This window comes from Pieris napi, chromosome 11, assembly GCF_905475465.1.
Source record: "Pieris napi chromosome 11, ilPieNapi1.2, whole genome shotgun sequence".
Classification (NCBI taxonomy): Eukaryota; Metazoa; Arthropoda; class Insecta; order Lepidoptera; family Pieridae; genus Pieris; species Pieris napi.
In genome coordinates this window covers 8,856,221-8,876,964 of record NC_062244.1, presented here as the reverse complement: position 1 = coordinate 8,876,964, position 20,744 = coordinate 8,856,221, and the positions used below count along the sequence as shown (strand labels likewise).

At 32.7% G+C, this 20,744-nt stretch overlaps 1 protein-coding gene across 5 annotated transcripts; it reads right to left on the bottom strand.

Moving 5' to 3' along the window:
• Positions 1-288: 288 nt before the first annotated feature.
• On the bottom strand, positions 289-13,259 carry LOC125053774 (UTP--glucose-1-phosphate uridylyltransferase). 5 transcript variants are annotated; one of them, XM_047655327.1, is made up of 7 exons: positions 13,106-13,252; positions 12,696-12,722; positions 4,154-4,340; positions 3,364-3,596; positions 2,755-2,960; positions 1,222-1,990; positions 289-793 (listed from the first exon to the last, which is right to left on the bottom strand). In XM_047655327.1, exons 1-7 carry the CDS (start codon positions 13,127-13,129, stop codon positions 686-688), a joined length of 1,554 nt encoding a protein of 517 aa, XP_047511283.1. In that variant the 5' UTR covers positions 13,130-13,252; the 3' UTR covers positions 289-685. The 5 variants fall into 5 exon arrangements, with proteins under 5 accessions (XP_047511283.1, XP_047511285.1, XP_047511287.1 ...); XM_047655329.1 differs by lacking the exon at positions 12,696-12,722 and having other exon boundaries at positions 13,106-13,259; XM_047655331.1 differs by lacking the exons at positions 12,696-12,722; positions 13,106-13,252 and adding an exon at positions 11,301-11,425.
• Positions 13,260-20,744: the final 7,485 nt, after the last annotated feature.

Genomic DNA, 20,744 nt, shown 5'->3' with positions numbered 1-20,744 from the left:
TCTTTTTTCCTCCCCTCCCCCTCCAGTTTATGCAAGATTACCACACTTTATTTTTCAGTTAAAATTTTATTCACTTGAAGTAAAAACTTATGTAAATATTTAATTGTGACGTATAATACTACTAATATATACTTCACGTATAAATCATTTTACTTAAATTCAACTATTACGCTTATCATAAACCCCTCAAGGGAAAGTGTAGGTCCATCTTTAATCATGTTTTTTAATAATCATCCTTTTTTATACACTCCTTAATTACACGATATTAAGTAAAAATCAAAGACAAAATACGTAAAACTTTTTATTCCCCAATGGCACTCATTCTAAGATGAAAAATATTAATATACAAATATTAGAAAAAGATTGATTATACTTACATTCTAATATTGTGCTTATCCATTGAAATAAAATCCTAAAACTTACTAGTTGACACATGAAATATATTTTAATAACACTTTGCAAATTCAAATACGCTTGCTCTCTTTTCTAATATATGAGAGACCACAATATCTTGTATCTACTTATAAAAATAAAATTGACTATACCTACAACTATGGAAATATTCTAGTATAAATAACAAGAATCAAGAAATTTGTTTATCAAAGGAAAATTTTGAATAAACATTGACGAAATTTTTAATAAATTATTTTATAAAGGATAATTTAATAAATAGAATTTTTACGAATTAGTGATCTAATATACGCAGGTTTCCTGACACTATTTTGTTTTCTAGCAGGGCTCCTGACGGGATGTCGATTCGATCTCCGTGATTAGCTATTATTATTACTGTACCCTGAAAAAAATATTATTAATAATTAAAATGTCATGTTTTTATGAAAAAGAACAATTTTTTTTATCACACTAGTGTAATTACTAAATAATAATTACTTTTGATAGGTTTTTTTGCAAAAACAGATTTTTTTTATTTTCTTTACATTGGTAAAAACAAAACAAATAAACGCACACATGTTTTTATACGCAAATGATTTTGCAAAATAAATTTAATGATTCTAATGCATAAGATATACTTCGGTCGTCGAGCGATTTCTGCTAATTTTAAAATCTAGAAAAACGTTAACGTTGTCGACAATATAGAAAACTATAAATTTAATTAAAAGAACTTAATCGATATGTTCACAGTGTGATCAATAAATAAATTTTGTGGTTTTTCACACATAAAAATTTAATTATGTATCTATAATATAAACAGTATGAACTCACCTTCAAAGAGACACCTCTCCCAAATGTAACATCACCGGACACCGTCAAATGGTCCAACTCGATCAGGTCCGGAATAGTCGCGAATCTATTCAAAAATTCCTTAACCTTCGCAAAATGATTGTCACCCAACTTCACTAGAGGCGTAGACGGAAACATTCGCTGTGGGGACATCACTAGCGATCCGTGCGACAGACTGTACAAATTGGACATCACTAGCAGCAAATCTGACGTCTTCTTCACCGGTAGGAACCGGCTCCTTGGCACATTCACTCCTATTCCACCCTCGAAGCACTTCATCGCTGCACCGACTGCCGTTTCCAGCTGGATCACGTTGAGACCGTCAGCCAAGCTCTTGTTGTTGACGATTATCTCCATGTTAAGAGATCCCTGTTCGACCACCCTTTGAATGGCGTCCAATTTCGCCCATAAGTTGTTCGTGTTGAAGAATTTGAACTGGCTGACAGACTTGAAGTCATCGACGTGTTCCTTCGGCACTTGGGCAATTTCTAACAGCCTCAATTTGTCTTCGTACTGGATGAGAGTGCCTCCTTTGACATCGGCTCGGGTCTTGTCGGTGACTTCCATGACGAATTCAGCGCTTTTCTGGTCAGGATTCAGGAGTAGACTTAGGATGTTCAGGTCGACGGTCGCTCCGAGGTTGTCGATGTTGCTGATGAAGCAGTAGGTTCGGCCTTCTTTGATGAATTTCTGGAGGAGACCTGAATTATTGAAGGATTCGTAGAAGTCACCGTGGCCGGGGGGATACCAACTGAAAATGGAAATATTTTGTTAATAACATTTCACGTTGCCTCAAAATTATACAAGTTTGATATCGAATATATGAAAAAGACTACACTAAAAAAAGACTGGTTGCACTCCGGGAGTGCCGGCAGAAGTGAAAACTTGAATATTAACGTTGTGCATTTTTGATATTTTGGAATGGTTAGGGAATAATTTTGCACGAATTGCTTTAATTATCAGTATAAAAGTACTATCATTTATGTAGTAGAATACAATATTTATGTATTGCGCTATCTTACACAAACATGACAATTTATATTACATTAAATACGCCGCGCCAGCTGTCTACTCTCCATCCGTCTTACGAATTTTCGATCAGGTAACGTGTCCTGACGCGAGTTTAACATTTTTTACCCATTCCAAAAAAAGTGTACAACGCCGCTAAAGAAGTTTTCACTTTAAAAATCAGTTTTAAACTTAACGAAAACTCTTATATAATCTTTGAGCGAGAGTTGGACACACAATACTAAGCACTGAAAAATACGAGTATCTACGTATATTATGTGTGTTCACCATTAAATACTCATACAAATTTTCCGAATTCATTGTAAAGCTAGCAAGGATTCGAAATTCAAATTCTATTTATTTAGAAATCTTTGACAATGTTAAATGAAAGAGAAAACGATTCGATTCATTTCATTTTGATTGGTCAGGACGTATCGTGTCTATGATTGGTCTAGAAATGTTTAGTACAGACTGAATACAACTTCAATAAATCATTTTAGTACTTACGCTTCAATATCATTATGTACATCTATATTCTTTGGTACGGGCAGCAATGACTCCCTGTTAATTCTCGGGTGACACGATTGGTTAAATGTATGAATATCCAATTTCAAGCCCTTGTACTTGCGGATCACTTTCTGAGTATCTTCGTCCGTGTTAAACGAGTTCATTAGAACCAGTGGTACATTACATTTGTAGGTTTTGTTAAGGTGCTGGAAAATAATAAAATATATTATTTAAATACTTCGACACACGTCACAATAGTGTCAATGAAAATCCCAACAATAGTGTCAATGAAAAAACAAATTCGTAACATCATTTGTATTGGCATCTTGTTACAATATAACATGCTATAGTGTATAATATATTTCTATTATAGAAAATTAAGTTTTGAAAACGTAATATTAAAACGTTTCCCCATCTTTTTTGTAGATTATTACTATATATTCTTTATGAACTTTTTGACTTTATGTTTTACGCTGATTAACCGAATTTGGATTCAAATTTTTTCATTGTCATCTAAGCATAATTAAAAATTGTCTATACAAATTTCGTGAAAAGGGAATCAGCAATTCAAGCGAGACAATTTAACTAATACATTGTATACTTTCTCACCTCAATTTGTTGTACAGTTAAATCCAGGAACGTAAGCTCATTCCGAACCTGAATCACGGACTTAGGTCCTTTACAACCCATGGACGTGCCAAGACCACCATTTAGCTTTACTACGACCAGCTTATCCAGCATATGGTGGATGTTATCTGTGGTCGGCGTGCTCAGAGTGGAGTAGTCGATGACAGCGCCCTCGGGCAACTTCTGGATTTTCTCCCATGTTACAGATGGCCCCTCTGTAATTCAAACAGAAATATATTAAAAAGTGTAAATTTTCGTACTCTGGTATGGCAAGCGACACACGTTTATGTGCATGAAGAATTCTCTTTATCAACAAGTCGCTTCTGATCAAACATGTTAACTAATAAGCCTATACCAATTAAGTCCTGAAATCTCTTGTTTCATTTAGGACGTTCGAACTTTAATCAAACTTAAATCAAGTTTCAAGAGCTGTCAAAACATTTTTCCTGTATGAAATTTGACATACTTAACAGCGCTCAAGACTAAATTGTTATTTGAAATACGAATTAAAATATGGGCCTTAATGTTTATACAATGTACCTATAACAATCTTAGTTTCTTCATAGAAGTATTTTGTCAAAAATAAACAACAAAATAGGAAACAAACGTCATTTGTTTTAATTTAAACCTTTTCATTTTGTACAAAAATAAGAAAATAGATAAATATATAGCCTAAAAGATATCTTTTTAATATAGGTACATTAAATATAATAAAAGATATCTTTTTAGTATAGGTACATTAGATATAATATAATAGATATATTATACTCACGTTCAGCCAAGAACCTGCTAAATAAGTTCTTAAAGCCCTTGAACTCCTTCTCGACCACTGGTCTCTTGGGTTCAGGAAGGGTTGAGAGTAGCCTCTCTAATTCCACCTCCAGGCGAGCGAGTGCATCCCTTTTGGTTGCCTCTTTGAAATCTCTGGATCCTGAGGGTGTTCTTTGGTGACTCCGGATCTGAAAAATGGGCAGTAATCATGTTACTTTCGTATTTATTCAAACGGTTTAGTTTCTTTAATGGTTGATAACGCCTTTATTTGAAAGACTACTTGAGGATTTGTGTTCGATTACTGGCATTTAACCTACCTACTTCCGTTAAAAACCCGACGCAGCGTCAACTGATAAGTTACTATTATGGGACTTCACATTATCAATAAATAAGAGTTAAAAAAAATCTAGAACACACGCTTTTAAAGCACATCAAACTAAAAAGTGAAAAATAATTCCTAATTTAGGCTGAAAATGGTAATGAACAAAAATACTGGTATTATTGTGAAAAAGCGTGGGTTGCTCGATAGCCTAAATTAGACATTATTTTTCACTTTTTAGTTTGATGTGCTTTAAAAGCGTGTGTTCTAGTTTTTTTAAACTATTATTTATTTTTTAGTTAAAAATTTTTTTTTCGGATTATTGCATTGTCATCGATCTTTGACAGGTGCGCAAAGTTTGAATTAAATCTGTCCGTTAAAAGTGGGTCAAAATCGACTCCGAAGGAGTCGGTTACATACATACATACATACAGGTGAAGCTAATATAAAGCGTGTAAAAACAAAGTTGCCTTTGCCATTACTCATCAAATCTACCCTCTAGGTCTAGACTCTCTTCTCGTCTTGCGTAGCAACGGTTGGGCAATAGTAGCCATTAAGTATTTTTTTCATACAAATACTTAATAGGATTGAGCAAAATACCGAGAAAAATACACTAATAACATAATAATATACTTGACGTTAATGTTAGTTGTAACTTAATGACATCTTGCGGTCGACAACACCGCAATTATTTTAATTTGTATTTAATATTTGAAATCTTAGTAAAAACACGAAAATTCCTTTTTTTACTAGCGAACTAGAGGTCATAAAATATGCGGAATATATTTGTTTACGTTAGTAAATAAAGTAGCAGTTTGACAGAGGGGCCTTGAGCACAGTATGCTAGACGTTAAAAAATATCCAAAAAATACGAGAGTCACACATTCAGTCAAGCATGACAAAATGGAAGTGGACGGTACATGTGGCTAGACTTTAATATGGAAGAGGGACAAGACTTGTCCATGGAATGGACCTAAAGGTAAACGGAGCTAAGGACGACCCCAAATGCGATGGGAGGAAACTGGACGTCCTTTCTAAAATTCCAGGCTCCGGGCCCCACGTCTATACCTGTGAAGGGGTTCCTTCAAGTTATAATTAAATATAATATATTTTTAATTGTGTGATAAATAATAAAATGTTATATTTAATTATGTATCTAAATAAATAATAAAATGTTATATTTTTTGTAGATAAACAATAATTATCATCTATTATAATATGTAATAGTTTATCTAAAGCAACTTAAAGGCTCTTTTATGTTATTTATTTTTTGTTAAAGATATATTTATATACAAGGACATCTTTTAAAGGCATGATATACTATATATAATGAAGTGTACAATTGATAGAATTAAGTACCTTTAGTACATGAACAAAAAGCAATGACCTTTAACCCGACCTCTGCTATCAAACACGATAAATGGTCAGATTGCACTGTCCTCGACTGCTACTGTTAATAACAGATTCCAAAATTACGCCCAAAAGTGAATACATAAATTTAGTTTGCATTATAATATCAGATTATTTACAAAGTTAAGGGATTAAACTTAATAATAAATTGTAAGATTTTTCGTATTCATTAATAAATAAATTAGTTTAAAAATACTGAGTAGCAGTGTGTTCTTGCTTTATAATCGAAAATATTAAATCTTTGTAAACCATGAAAATCCTTTGAGTTGTGGCATTCAATTGACACGCATTAATCAATTTAAATGATACAAACATAACCTTGATACTATCATGAATGATAATCTATACGCATAATAAAATGCACAAATAATGACTTATATAATTATTGTTCTTATGTCACCTTGATAAATAGAAATTATGCGTGTAATACAGATATAAATAAAACCTCTTTATATAAAATCATTATATTATTTATGTAACTTGACATTTCGAGCGCTTTTCAATGTAGCCAACACATAGAAAAGCAGAAGATTTAATAATTATATTTAATTAATTCGAAAACTACTAATTTACGAGTTTCGAAATTATTTCACCAAGCAGCCCTGCGATTCTGTTACTCACTTTTCGAACTCACACAGCGGTTTTCGCATCGGCGCTCGCTCTCAAATCAGTCGTGAAGCAGTAATTTAATGATTTGGCATTCTAATAAACTACAAGCTCCCACCTTTTCAGTAAACCGCTGTGTGAGTTCGAAAAGTGAGTTACAGAATCGCAGGGCTGCTGTCTAATATGTCAAGTGAAGAAAGCCGTAATGGTTGCAGTTTCTATGAATTTCCTTGCAGACATGACCATAAAAAGAGTGGTGGAGTCTTGACAGTTCTTGTCCGCTCTACGCCCTTGATTTGGGAACTGGTACTAAATGTTAATTTAAATATTCCTTACCAATATGAATATACATTTTGATTTAGATTTTTTGCTAGTCGTAATGACTACGCATTTTAAATTGTTAAATATTGTATACGTCATGATAAGCTAGATAGTACATATACGTAGGATGAAATCATCTATACATATTTTGTAATAAATTGTGAAGGAATAAAAAAAGTTATACTTTAATTTCGTGGTTTTCACAAAAAGTTATGATAAGCTCGCGACAAGGAAAACCAAAGAGGGAAAATGTATAAAATAATGTTTAATTCGATTTCACAGTGGATACAGTCGTGGGTTTTACGATGATTATTATAAATATAAATAATTTTAATCATACGTGATATTAAAGATAAAATTCAAGTTATTAGAAGAATAAATATTGTATATGGGTGTTAGTACGACATCTGTTAACCATTTCATACTATGTGCTTAAGTCACTATTTGCTTAGTCGCCTATTTATGTAAATTCAAATATCAACTATATTTCATTGAAAAATTCTACTATAAAATTAATTATAGTGGATATAAAATTAATTATAGTGGATAACATAATTTAATTGCTTATACCTAACTAATTTATAATTCATATCTAGGAACACATACCCATGAACGTATAAGTTCTGTCTCACTTGCCATCACTAATTAATTAATATATCAAAACAAACTAATGCCTATCTCCAAACAACCCAATTTAAACGCAATTTGTCTTATAATTTGGCTTATAAAAGATAGGATAAAAAGAACACACGTGAGTAACCTTCGTTGCGCGCACGCACACTAGATAACCAATCGTAAAAATCTTATACTGCAGATAATAATATTATGCGCCTAATTAAATTCAATTAGCTTTATAAAATGACAGCGTATTCATGCTTGCTTACAATTGCATATCAACAAGATAATACCATACACTCAAACTAAAAAAAATTGCAACGAACGGCCATGTTTTCTTTAAATTCTACTCAAAAATACATATTTATCTCCTAGTTTTACAATAAGTAGGTAGATAAAATTATACAAACATATAATTAAATATTGACTATATTTCAATAATAATAACTTGTGTGTGAATAATAAAAGTCGCATCGCATACACTGTAAAATGAATACCGATAAGTATAAAATGATACTTTGAAATTTTTATAATTGTAGAAATGTATTTGCGATAGTCGGATTTTGAAACAGGCCGTACTACTATCAAATAAATATTTATAAAATCATTTTTTCGTAATTAATTGAATTTATCAATCGCATGAGACACTGAGAAGAATTTTCCAGAAGGTTTCGTCTATCGTTTATTGTTCAGTTAATTTAGCTTCAATTGAGTCTATTACTCGAGCGCAATAGACTACGAGAATCGGTGACACGCGACACGAATGAAAATACTAAAAATAAATACAGTATATAAAATAATATTTTATATACTGTATTTATTTTAAGTATAGTAATTCAATGGCACATTCCAAACTTTAAATAAAAGAATGGAAGAAACTACATGTAAAAGATTCACTGCCTACTAAAAAGAAATATGTAATAGCGATTAAACGCCTTCATAAATTGTAGCTAATAACCATATTGATCATGACTTGATGACATTTTAATATTATATAAACGGTAGACATCAATGTCGAAGTAGATCATATAATAAATATAAAATTTAAATCCTAAAAAGTATGATACGCAAACCTTAATCGGTTTGGTTAGCGAACGTTTTAATAGTCACGACAATTTATACCTTTTTAAAATGAATTACCATGACATAAGCTGAAGGAGGCCTATACCCAAGATGGAGGTTCCAACCCTACACTAAACTTTATGTAATTAATTCTAAATTCTATTTTATATATATATATTGTGTGTTGTGTTGTAAATCTTTTATTCGTGATATCTATATATATATATATATATATATATATATATATATATATATATATATATATGATCTATATATATGTATTATATAATAATAATCCTTCTCCGCCGATAACTCTTTGACTGAAAATTTGTCAGATTATTATCAATCATTAGACTTTGAAAAACTAATTACAATAGTACCTAAACGTTATGAACATAATTATTGTGAAATACTTTTATCTCTGACTCTCTATAGTCATCGTCATGGGCATTTTGATAGATTATTATCAATCATTTGCCTTAGTGAAACGAAAGTCAGGCAAAATAATTATTCTTTCATAGTCATGTTAACTTTGAAAACTAATAACAATACGTAAACATAACGTTTAACAATAATTATTGTGAAATACTTTTATCATAAAGAGTACTCGTCATGGGCAATTTGGTAGATTATTATCAATAATTTGACTTAGTGGAAGGAAAGTCAACCGAAGTAATAATTCTTTCAGTTGGTACGCATCATGCGAACCAACTGATTGTTGGCTAGTACGTGAATTAAATAAACGACGAAACCCATGTTCCATCAAACAAACAACTGAAAACCAAACTAATATTTCGTCGGTCCATACACCAGATACTAATGAACATTGTAACACCTCAATAAAGTTTAAGGCAAACATTAATTGTTATATGATTTAACTGTCTGATTACTTAATTATTTTCTGTTTATGCGAGTATGACAAAAAAGTTCAGGATTTGTGCATAATTTATTTTAAGGATGTTGAGTACTAGAATATAAAGCCAGGGGTAGATAAAATCACTGATCAATTGTTCAACATGTCCTCTACCATGAACAGATCTATAATCTAAAGATGGTATAACAAGGAAACAGATATGCAAGAACGCGTCCCAACAGTATGTAACTATATAGAATTACCTATTTAACCTTGCAAGTATCTAACGACATAATTTACACAGAGAAGCCTATAATTTACATAGAGAACAACATTTTCGTTTTTAAATAACTCTAACAAGAAGTGTTTTTTTTTTTTTTTTTTTGGAGTTTATGGCCTGGTATCTAACAAGAAGTGTTTATATGTAAACTGCACAGATAATAATTAGTGAGATTTAGCGCTAAGAACGTATAAATCGAGATATTGACAGCTGGTTACTGAAAAGTAACCCTAATTGCGCATTTATATGTGGACAGATAGACTTTACTTAGAATATATATATTAATTTTTATATTTGTTTTCTCCTCTTGATATAGTTGTGGTAATTAGCACCATTAACATTATGATAACTTGGTTATTTCAGTTATCGTAACCTATGACCAGATAAACCTTATTATTTATCTGTAAAGATACGAGACGGACTTTAATTATCATTTACTATAATTTTATTTTTCTATATGTGTCCACCTTCGTCCCAGGAAGATAACATATTCTTCAGGGTAAGAAAAAATAATGAATTTATATAATTTTTATTTTACGTATAAGAAAAAGTTAAATAAAAATAAATTCACCGGAGACGTGCCCCAAAATGCACGAGTAATATTCAGACGGGCCCACGCTTGATAAATAACTTTACATATACCAAAAGGAAGATCTTGTATTGGTACCTTGGCAATGGTATTTCAAAGAGTCAATTATGATTTCTAGATATCAAAGACCAGGCAGGGTGTTTCAGGCAGTTGTGATTTATCCGTTTGTTTGATACACTTTTTTTAAATGTTTAACGAAAAGTTGCGAATAAATATTTTTCGAATTTTATAACAATTCATATTCTAATAGTTATCGCGCCGGCAATTACTTTGTTTTATAACTACGATAACAAATTTTAGTTTTAAAATTTGTACTTAAAATAATGCGTATATTATTATCGCTAACTAAGGAATAGTTTCCATTTTAATACATATTTCTTCTAGAATAAAAATGTTCATAAAAAAATATTTAAAATGATTACCTTCGTTAGCAAATCCATTTGAATTATCAATATCGCGATGAGAAAAACACAAAACTAACGTCAAGTTAAAGCGACTGTTTAGCTACAATTAACTTATCTTTTTATATGTCCCTACATAATAAACATTACGAGTTATATAAGAAAAATGTTCCGAGTAAATTAATAATATTTTATTTTTTATGATTAAACAATAATGATTTAAAAACATTCCCTGTAACAGAATTTTCAGAATTTACGACTTTAGGTAACCGGTAGCCTCTATGTAAAGTGTAGTAACTTTATTATGTAGGGAGTGTCAGGAGAAATGTGTTTATGTAATCGATAAATAGCTTGCAAAGCTTAATCCTTTATCGTATTCTTAGTGAATCTAGGGATATCTGCACCAAGAGACCACATCCATAAATCCTATGGGAGGACGAAAATCCTCCATCATTGTCCGTTGATTTCTCACAGCTATCGCGAAAGAACAACATAAAATATAAATAATATTCATGCAATAATAGATACAATATAATATAATAAATAGAGTCAAGAAAGAAATAGCTAAAGTACGACGCATTTTATTTAAACTAAAATATTATAAACTACTAGTGTAGTATTGTCTATGTATTAAATATAATTAAAATCTTAACTATACTTTTTAAACTAACTGTGATTAAAAAAATACTTACATTAATAAGCCAATCCATTTTATTTAAGGGTTCTAAGGTCCTTATAACACTACTTTACACTTGTGTTCAGTAAGCAATTTGCCTTCTAACTAAATATGTAGTAGACAGTACACGAGTATTGTTTATCTATGACATGATTAGGGTAAATGAGACTATAAGTACTTGTTGTATCAGTCATTGACAATTAGTAGTAATGTAAACATAACTTAAGTAATATTTAAGTATGGAAGAAATTTTCTAGTTGGCTATGACTGACAAAACACTGAAGTAAACTTGCCTCAAGGGGCAGAATCTTTAAATGCTGTTGAAAAGCTATTTAAGAAAAAATGCTGTTATATCCCAAAAAGATAATAAAAAGCTTCACTGCCACAATGAATTTGACAATAGAAATATTGCTAATGACTTTTTAATTACCAGATATTAATTAAATTACAGTAATTAGGTAAATGGACATTCACAAATGTCTATATTTTGATTTCTATGTAACAAACAAAACATGCATTTTGATAACTAAAAATTACCATGGTTTATAAATAATATACCTATGTATAATGGATATATGAAATTCGACATGTGCCTACAGATGAAAAATATCTACAGTAACTTTGTAAATGGCTATTCACACGATGAGCCCTGGGGTAAAATTAAAAATTAATATCACAAAAGTATTCTCTTACATCATGATTGCTGAAAAGTAAACATCCAGCTATGTAAATAATTCAATAAATTTGATTATAAAATTTATATTAATTACTGCTATAAACATTTTTATAAATAATTATATAAAAGATAATAAAGTGTTAAAGGGGCCGTTCAAGTATTACTTTCAATAGGAGGGGGCTTTGATTTTCTTATTTGCTTTTTTTATTATATTTTCTTTTTTTTAATGTTGGAAAAAACCACATACAATATTCACTTGTTTTATATGCAAGTATGTTCATATGTAAATGTACCTGATTGGGTTTATAAGTTTTCCAAGTCTAAAATGCTTTTATTTTTACACAACTGAATAAACTACACTACTTATATCTTTTAGGGCATTGCTGAATAAATATATTGATACAGGTGATGCAAATATATACGTTGAACTTAAGATTCTTAAACAATTATATAGGTTTATCAACAAACCACTGAATATACTAACTACACTAGTACACACACACTAGTAACACTAGTAATGTATTACGAGTTTGATTTTAAAAAAATGTTGTTTCTGTATGCTTTACCTATTTATAAAATACATACTATAAATCTTAAATACTTTCATGCACTCCTAAACAATAGACTAAAAAGTTTCTTCATATAATATACATATGTGTTTATCAAAATAATAATTATGAACTAAAAATTCCAAAACCAAATTAGTGACAAAAGAATGATCTACATAGACCTTACCGCTGGTTTCAGCCTGTGGTCATCTGCCTGGAATTTTGAATTTAATTTTCAAATTTAATCTTTTTATACTAATATTTATATTACATCAGGGCCACATAAACAATATGTAGGTTATATAATAGGCACATACCACATCTTCAGGTGACCTGCAGATGTTTTTCCAAAAAAAAACTCTATGTAACCTCATTTAGGTGTAATCTTCCAAGGGGCAAATGATATCAAATATAATCAAATACTTTTTCATTATATATGCAGTTTTCATGTTGCTCAGTTTACTTAGATAAGGGCAATAATATGGTTTTATTAATTGCTTGTAACGACCATAAGCAAGGTCACATGGAGGGCACCACAAACAAGATAGTAATTATTTGTATGACATATGTATTGCATAACGTAATAATATAACCTACCTTAGCTTCACATCTATCGCCCATGTTTTTGTTATCAAGTCGTATTTACACTTTGTTATGATAATAAAATACGCGAGAAAAGCCGCATGCAACACAAAGTTTATACTTTTGACAATCAGATGTTTTTGAAAGTTGAAATTGGCACTTGAAACTTGACAGAGGGCTTTAATAATCATAACAGCAGATGAATTCGGGCATTTACCGTCTAACTCCGTTTACAGTCTAACTAACGTTTTGACGCCAAAAGACATAGTATTTTGCTATACAGATTACAGAGCCAAGTGCCCGCTTAATTTAGAATGTATCTAAACTCTAAAGGATCCATTTAGATTTTAGATGGAGAGAGTTTCTCGTCTCGAATGTACGATTATCGAAAGCATATAAAAAAGTTTCTTCGTATAAAAATTCACACCTATCGCTCTTCCACTTTGGCGAGAATTGCCTCGCAATGGAAAGTTTATTGTGTCCGTGTAAACAGAATTTCAAAAGAAATAATCGTATTTCGAGGTTTTGTGCCAGTTGCTACCATGAGTGCAGTGCTTGAGGGTATTTTAATTATTAGTACCAAAAATAATTAAACGAAAACGGAACAAAGAATTTGGGTTAAAAAATGGGTTTTTGTAATTTTCTTTTTCAGTGTTCCACAAACACTCAATTAACTGAATATTATCGGCAGCCCCAAAATTAAAAGGATTTTTGTGACATTTTTGGGAACCTACTAAACTCGAATGAAACATCTCGCACAGTTAGTGTTGCCCAAATGCAAGACCAAGACGAGACTAGTAGTCTAGTCTTGCGTCAATACGCCTGGTCTTGGTATTGCGCTCTTGGTCTTGCAGCAAGAGTCTTCAAGTCTTGCAAATACCTATTAGCCTATTGCTATTTATTGAACACGTTCGTTTAGATTATGATTCGCGCTGTAAGACGTATGTAGCTGTTACAGAATAATTATAATCATCAATACAACCCTCCAAGTTCATAAAGGTCGAGGATTTATTAAAAAAAAATGACTTTTTCAAGGTCAAACTCATTCCTCGACCTTTGAACTTGGAGGGTTGTATTGATGATATTGATGATTATGATTCTACATACTACGTCTTACAGCGCGAATAATATTTTAATCAGGGCATTCCGACTCGGGGGGTAGTTGGCCATAATTGCCACGCTGGGCAGGTTTGGCGGCAATCGGAGGACTATGTACTACTAATTAATATTTTTTTTTTAAATTATAAAACTAAAAAGTAAAGTAGATACCTAAGTAAACTCATAAATTTTAATGTAGGTATTTATGAAACACCCTTATTTGCATTGTTTTTTTCATCAATTTACAAAAATAAAGAACCTACGAGAAACAGCTAGGTATGTACTTTACTTTGGTAAATTACTGTAATTATTGAGTACCTAGTATTTACGTAACATATTTTTTTCTTACCTGTCTACTTTTTGCAGTGGTTCTTAAAAAGCTTGTGATATCTCCACTTTGACTTAATGTTGGTTTTCTTACAGAAATAAATATTTGCGATTCCTTCTCGTGAAAAGATAGTAGATGCTTCCTTAAGCCTGAAGTGTTTCTGTTTTTCATTTTTATTTCAACTTTCTTATGTTTGCACAATTTACACATACCAATTTGGGACGCATGAATTATTTCGAAAAACTCGTCAAATTTGCTTCTAGGTCTTTTAGATCTAATTCTGCAACTCTCACTACTCCGACTAGAGCTATTTGAATCTTCGTCACTCATGTCGAATTGTAAAGATTCACTCCGAAAGCAATAAGGATTTAGAGTACCTAGCTAGGTAAATGGGCGAGAACAATTAATAAGATAGACTCAAAGCGAAGCTCAATTGGAAATGACTGAAATTGAAATAAAAACTCATATTTATAAGCACAAGCCGAAGACCGACAAAGTAAAATGCGGCATTCTTTGATGGATAGAATAAATCTTTGAAAGATTAAAAAACAGAAGTATCAGAATCAGATAGGTTTTGTGCCTACGCAAAAATAAAGTGTAGATAATTATGCAAATAATATTCTTTATTATGTTCCTCTTTTATTGGAACTAGGCATGTTCCGTTCCGGTACGTTGCCTGCTGTTTTTGGAGGTTACTCGCTACTAGAGTAGGTACGATAGAAGTTGATAAACCGACACTGCAAATCTCGATTTTTGGAAGTGTGTGATTTTAAAACAAAATGCGTAAAGCAATATGACGTCGCTCATATTTGGAGTTTTACCACGTTTCAAGTTTGTTAAAATCACCCACTTCCAAATTTGCAGTGCAATGTCCTTTAAAAAGGTATTTAATACGTAATAATAATAATATAAACTAGGTATATTATTATTACTTACTACAATTTTTATAATATCTACATATCCTTACGACTAAAATCTTCCTTGCGACGACAACATAATCTATTTGTGTCCGTTCTGAGCACCCGGAAACTTATTTTATTCTTTGGAACATGGGCAGTGGCGGCGACCTTTGACATGAAAGCGACGGCGGCGACACAAAGTCTAGGAGCGGACTAAATTTTTACCTATTTTGGTAGGATTGTCAATGTTGGCATTAGCACAGAAAAATAAAATTAAGTTAACACAACGTTTATCAACTTTTTAATAACTAGGTATCCACGATAGAATATATTTTTTTCTACTAATTTCCTAAGTACTCAGTCTAAATATATTTTTCATAATTTTTGTTTTTCAATAATTTGTTGTGTGTAATTGAATGGTAAACTCTAAATCTTACTTGAGAGCTTTTTTTAAAATAAACTTATGGAAAGCACTGACATGGCATATACAATTTTCAATCTTGCTGCTCACATTTTAGTATATCACTATCACACACTATCTATCATTTACCGATATTAACAATTATTATTTCTAAATCAAAATATTCGCAATTCAATAGATGCAATACCTACTTAGTTATTAATTATCATCTCGCCCAACAGCTTTAAACGCTGTTGTGTTCGAATTCGAGCCAGTGTGAGAATGTATTTATACAAATACAAGAAACTCAGAGAGATCTTCAAGGTCATTTAATTTTATCCTCCTGTACCAACCCTACCAAAATAGGTAACAATTTTGTGTGCCTCTGTCCGTACTCTTTGTCGGCGAATGCGGCGCTCAAACAGTGTCAAATGCTGTGATACACTTGTTGCAAACCGCGGCGTCTTTGTCGGTAAATTATCAAATAAGTAGGTATATAATACACCGACCGACCAACAGTTTATTCGCAGAACGTCACATTTTCCCAATCAACCTTGAACCTTAAATCTTTTAGCGATAAAGTTGTAAATCTCTTAAAGAAATTTGACAGATTGTAGTAGCTTGATGTTCTGGCGTCTGTACCATAACATTGGCTGCCGTAGAAACTGTTACTAAGCCTACTCGACCCGCTGTTAGTTTTAAATTTTGCTGAATAGAAGAATAAACACAAATCTTTGAAACATAAGTAGGTACCTACCTACATAATGTTTATATTAGGTCCTTACATATGAAATTGGCGTTTTGTATGGGAGGAACAAAAAGTCGAATATTTTTAAATATAATATACCTACTAGCCGTTTCGCGCCCGCTTTGCTGGACGAATTAAAATAAATTTTATGTTTCATTATTTTATTTTTTTTCATATTTTTATTATTCTTCTTTTTAACTTCCCGCTAAGAAAATTGAAATATTTTGAAAATCGAGTTTTTAACAGATGTTGACGTTTTGCGGTTCTAGGAAGCCTCTTTTGTTTTTATTAGCGGGAAAAATTTTCATAAAAGTAAAACAGAAATAAAAAAATGAAGGAACGTTGGAATTAAATAGCCATAAACCATCTAGGAAAAATTTCGCATCGAATGGTGGTAGTTTCATGTCGATACGATCAGTGGTTTAAGCGTGAAAGAGCCTCAAACGAACACCATTTTCTTTTTATATATATATAGATTTAATTAATCAAAGTATGAACCATTGTTTTCTATGCACTTTTGCCATCTCATAGGTAGTTCATTGATCCCTTTACTAAAAAAACCAGTCGGACGGGAATCAGTAAAATCTGTGAAGGCGATTTGGACTGCCCCATCAGAGTTAAATTTTTTCCCTTGCAAGAAAAATTTTTCGAAAAAAATGGTAATCTGTTGGAGCAAGGTCCGGGGAGTACGGAGGATGTCTTAGACATTCCAATTGAAGCTCTTCTAATTTGGTAGCCGTCTGTTGTGCAGTGTGTGGTCTAGCGTTGTCGTGAAGTAGCAGTGGCGTGGAGCGATTGACCAGCCTAGGTTGTTTAGCCGCTAGCTTTTCCATCATGGTTTGCAATTGCTGACAATAGACATCAGCCGTAATAGTCTGGCCAGATTTGAGAAAACTGCAATGAACAATACCGGCACTAGTCCACCAAACGCTTACAAGTAACTTTTTTGGGGTTAATTTTCGCTTGGGGCAGGATTTGGCTGGCTGGCCAGGATCCAACCATTGCGCTGAGCGCTTCCGATTATCGTAAAGATTCCATTTTTCGTCACAGGTAATGATTCGGTTTAAAATACCTTTATTATTGTGCCGGTTCAGTAATGTAACGCAGCAGTCGATGCGCGTTTGCCGGTTTGCTTCAGTCAATTCGTGAGGTACCCATCTTTCAAGCTTTTTAATCTTCCCAATTTGCTTCAAGTGAATTAAAACAGTTTTATCACTAACACCGCAGCCTGCAGCTAACTCGGACGTGGTTTGCGATGGATCCGCTTCCACAATAGCCTTCAATACTTCATTATCAACTTGGGTCTCAGGCCGTCCACGGGGCTTGTTCTGCAGGTCGAAATTTCCAGAACGAAAACGTTGGAACCAAAAACGAACTGTGTTTTCTTTTGCAACATGACCCCCATACACATCATTCACCCTTCGAGTCGTTTCCGCAGCACTAGTGCCACGGCGGAACTCATACTCGTAAATAATGCGATACTTTAAGTTTTCCATTTTGTAAAATGAGTGACGCAAACAGAAAAAAACAGAAGAAAATAATAAATGAAAGACGGTCATCGAAGCACAAATACATGAGTAAATAGCTGTACAAATTTTAATTTGGAATTCTTAACCAAAGAGGAGATATTTGAGGTCAGAGTGGCCAAAACGTAAAACGCCAATTTCATATATAAGGACCTAATATAATTTTGTTGGCTATAATTTTAAGGACATACCAACCTACGTTAGATCTGCACATTAGATATAAACAAGCATAATATTATAGGTAGATACCTACAAGGTATGAACTTTGCTAGAAAGTTATTCTAGGTACATTTTATCACATGGGATGATGGGAACAGATTTGTGAGTATTAACACGCTACCTACTTAATAAATAGTTGAAATATAATAAGTACTTATCTACCTAATCAATACAATACCTTTCAGGGTTCTTTCAGACGAGCGGCACGTTGCCAACTGCAGCCCTTAGTTTAGTGTTATGACGATACCTACGGTTTTGATACTGGGGAACGTCTCTAAAAACGGGATTGAAACCAAATACCTACTTAATAACGCCCAAATCTCAGTTTGTCTTAACTGCAAGACGCAAGAGTCTTTCAGGCTTAAGTATTGCAGTTTTCAGTCTTGGTCTTGCTACAATAAGGTGGTCTTGCGAAAATGCAAGAACAAGACCAAGACCGATTTTGGGCCACACTACTCGCACTCAAAACGGTTCAAACCGATTTGTACGATACTCGCATGAACTTAAAAAATGTCATACAAGATCGTGTTTATTCTAGTCGAGTTATTCGTAAGTAAAGGCCGATTTACATTATCTTAGTGTTTAGGAGAGTGCTTTAGTACAACTTGAAAGGCAAGTTCTTTAGTGCTTTGGTGCGTTGCGAGTGAACGTTTACATTTCTTCCAGTAGAGTATCATTACAGCGCCACAATGAACGCGCAACGACGTCGGCAAATACGCTCTATTTTACGCAAAATACTAACTGTAGTTATGGAACAAATAGAAGACGAGATTTTATTCGAAATAAATAAACTAAATATAAATAATAAACAAAATAGCTTCTTTTAAGGCAGTGTATGCCGAATGCCTAGCCGGCTTGTTTTTGTATAAATTGTTTTTAACGTTCCACAAACATTCGTGAACAACATATTCAGACACAAATTTGATAGTTGTATCTTCCGACCATTGAGCCATCTATAAAAATCAAAAAACAAGCACGCGTTTCACGGCACTTATGCACTCTCCTAAAGATTTGACTAAATTACGTGTTTACACACAACGAGGGAAGATCTCGGGGGGTGCGCGGGCGCGGGAGGGGTATCACTTGAAACAAAAATAAAAAGCGATTCTATTTTGATTCAACTTGAAAGTCAAGTAGAACCGTATTAAAGCAAGTAGCGTTTACTAAAGCAAGTAGCGTTTACATGTTTCAACTAAAGTACTATCCTAAAGCACTCTCCTAAACACTAAGATAATGTAAATCGGCCTTAAGAATCTGCTTACTAAAATGTCGATGTTTAAATAGACGCAGGAAATTATCGCCTAGTGATAAATCCCTGGCGATTCTCGTATGACATAATCGTACCTATAGGCGAGAATTTAGTTCTTGCCTGTATGTAAACATTTTGATACGATAACGTTATGGCGATTATTATTAACGATATGGCCTAACCCTTTGAGACAACGCTAATGCATATTATTCAACGTCCGGTCAGGATTAATTAAGTACCTATTTAAACCATACCTACTTGTTTTTTGTATTATTTTTTTCCTTTATCCATATAATATAATCAATGATGTTGCCGTATGTTGCCATACACGGCCACAGTTTCGAAGGCCTATCCAACGAATTGGCGAATCATCGGCTGCCAATTTTTCTTTTTACTAATAGTAAAAATGTTGATGTCATATTCCGTAATAGACAATAGTCCATACCACCAAACTCCCATTCCAATGAAGTTTGACTGCGCTCAATACGTATTAGAATATACCTGTTTTCTCGGAAAGCTTGGTTTCTTAATGTCACGCTTAGCGTTAAGTGTTACTGTGGCGACCCGTCACCCGTATCGTAAGTCAAACACGCATTGGTTACACGTACTCGTTTGATCTAATAGGCTTGATCGACGGACGAGTAAGACCGCGGTTTTATGGCTCGTCGGTAAAGCTCGCCGGTGTATCATTGCAAAACCACGGTTTTAAATACCGCCGAGCCTGGCTCGCAGCTCGTCGTCGTGCTATATTTTTTACTCGGCTCGCCATACAAAACCGCGTGTCGGAAAGAGAACAAGACATGTTTGCGACTGTTTTGCTTGCTAATCGATCAGCACCAACGAGCCGCGAGCCAGGTTCGTCGGTATTTAAAACCACGGTCTTACTCGCCCGTCGATCAGGCCCTTCAGGATAATTCAACGAACTACGCGAGACGCGTCCCGTTTGTCAAAATCAAATAAGTCTCTTACAATTTTAAGAGTTGACAGACATTTAAGTAGACTAAGGAAGAATAAAAGATGTTTTAGATCATAATTTTTTATATAACCATTAATATAACTTGTAGTTTAATTATCTACATTTAAAGTAAAATAAATTATACATTTGTTAAAATAAAAACTACTATTTTTGAAACAAATCACTGATGTTATTGTGTTGCTATATATGATTCAACCATTTACAAGGTATT

What these genes read in the sequence shown, in the direction of transcription:
- LOC125053774 (XM_047655327.1), bottom strand. Translation starts at nt 13,129, where the DNA reads ATGGGCGATAGATGTGAAGCTAAG. An exon ending in ACCACAGGCTGAAACCAGCG is followed by an intron (nt 4,341 to 12,695) that starts GTAAGGTCTATG and finishes CCCATTTTTCAG; the next exon opens with ATCCGGAGTCACCAAAGAAC. An exon ending in GGAGAGGTGTCTCTTTGAAG is followed by an intron (nt 794 to 1,221) that starts GTGAGTTCATAC and finishes TATTTTTTTCAG; the next exon opens with GGTACAGTAATAATAATAGC.